Source organism: Aplysia californica, unplaced genomic scaffold, assembly GCF_000002075.1.
Source record: "Aplysia californica isolate F4 #8 unplaced genomic scaffold, AplCal3.0 scaffold00107, whole genome shotgun sequence".
Taxonomy (NCBI): Eukaryota; Metazoa; Mollusca; class Gastropoda; order Aplysiida; family Aplysiidae; genus Aplysia; species Aplysia californica.
In genome coordinates this window covers 496,098-497,532 of record NW_004797377.1, presented here as the reverse complement: position 1 = coordinate 497,532, position 1,435 = coordinate 496,098, and the positions used below count along the sequence as shown (strand labels likewise).

Below are 1,435 nucleotides of genomic sequence, written 5' to 3'. Positions count from 1 at the left end.
TCCCCCCCCCCCCCTCCCACACACACACACTCCCCACTAGGGCACAGTTAAAGACCCTTCTACTTTTCTTTTTCTTGAGAAGGTAGGAGAGAAGAGCATGTAAAACTACTGTAATTAGGATATTGCGTTTATGTTGCTGCACGCCTCAGATCAGTGCTTGAAATTATTTAAATGTTATTTAGAAGGGGGAAGATGAGGGCTGATTAATCTAGTGGTTTTCAGTCTTTGGAATTTTGAAAAACTTTCAACTAATGCATTGTCCTTTAACTTTTCCCCATCGTCAGATATGATTTGAGCTGATGTTTTATTTTATTGTGGGACACAGTGGGGGTTGAAACAGTAAAAAGGCATTTACCTACTTATATGACACATTTTCAAACAAAATAGGTGAACAGGCCCTTCATGAGTATTATAATATTACATCTGTTAAGGAAAATAAAAATTTGGCAGATATTTCATTCGAATATATGGTATTCTAGTGTGAGAAAAGACTTACATGAAGGTAGAAAATGATGCCTTTATTTGTGTTTACTTCATTCTTTCTCAGAACAACGGTGCTGTGGTTTGCACGGTGAATGAAGGAAGCAACGACCAGTCCCTGAGAGAAGATTACACACCACAGTACCTGCTGGGCCAAGAGGTATGGTTATAAGAACTCTTGAGAAATTTGTGTTAAAGAAATATGACATGGTTTTTTTTCTCATAGATTACAAATGTCATGGAATCAAGCCTGGTCTTTATTTATAGTAGTCTGCCTGTCTCGTCAGTCAAAGTCTGCCTTGTTATTTCACAGTATTGACAGTTTTGTTGGTGTGATTTTTTAAAATGTTATCTTTCTCTGAATCTTTCTATGGGACAATGAAACTTTGGTTTTAAAATTATGAATAATAATAATAATAGATGACATTTATATAGCGCTCAACCCCGATTAAAGTGCACAGGCTCTGAGCTCTTTACAATACAGTACAAAGTACAACAGTAACATAGAACGTTGTGTTCTGACTAAAAGAAAATTGCTCCAAATATTCATCTTATTAATTTAAAAACAGAAACGACTTCAGCTGACTTTTGAATGAATCAAAAGATCTGATCTCTCCTAAAGTACTTGCTAAAGCATTCCAGATCTTTGGGCCTTAGTGTTCAAATTCCCTTTCCCACATTGTTTTAAGTTTCATAGATGGTAAAATAAATTTCTTTTTGCCAGCAGATGACCTTAAACTGTGAGTTGGAATGTACAGTCTTAACAGATTTGATAAATATGATGGTGCATTATCATTCCAACATTTGTGACTTAGGGTGGCCAACTTGTACACAATTCTTTTCTCAACAGAAAGCCAGTGCAATGTTCATAAAGAGGTTTAGCAGAGTCTCGCTTTTTTTTCCGTAAAACTAAACATGCAGCATTGTTTTGGACAGTTTGAAGTCTTTTAACTTT

The 1,435-nt window shown here is 35.7% G+C and overlaps 1 protein-coding gene across 1 annotated transcript in view; it reads left to right on the top strand.

Annotated features, from left to right (window-relative positions):
* LOC101849759 (28S ribosomal protein S29, mitochondrial) overlaps window positions 1-1,435 on the top strand; it is a 24,472-nt gene that overhangs the window by 18,195 nt on the left and 4,842 nt on the right. The window contains exon 11 of the mRNA XM_013080950.2: window positions 548-640. Coding sequence (XP_012936404.1) covers window positions 548-640 — 93 coding nt within the window. The remainder of the gene's footprint in view (window positions 1-547; window positions 641-1,435) is intronic.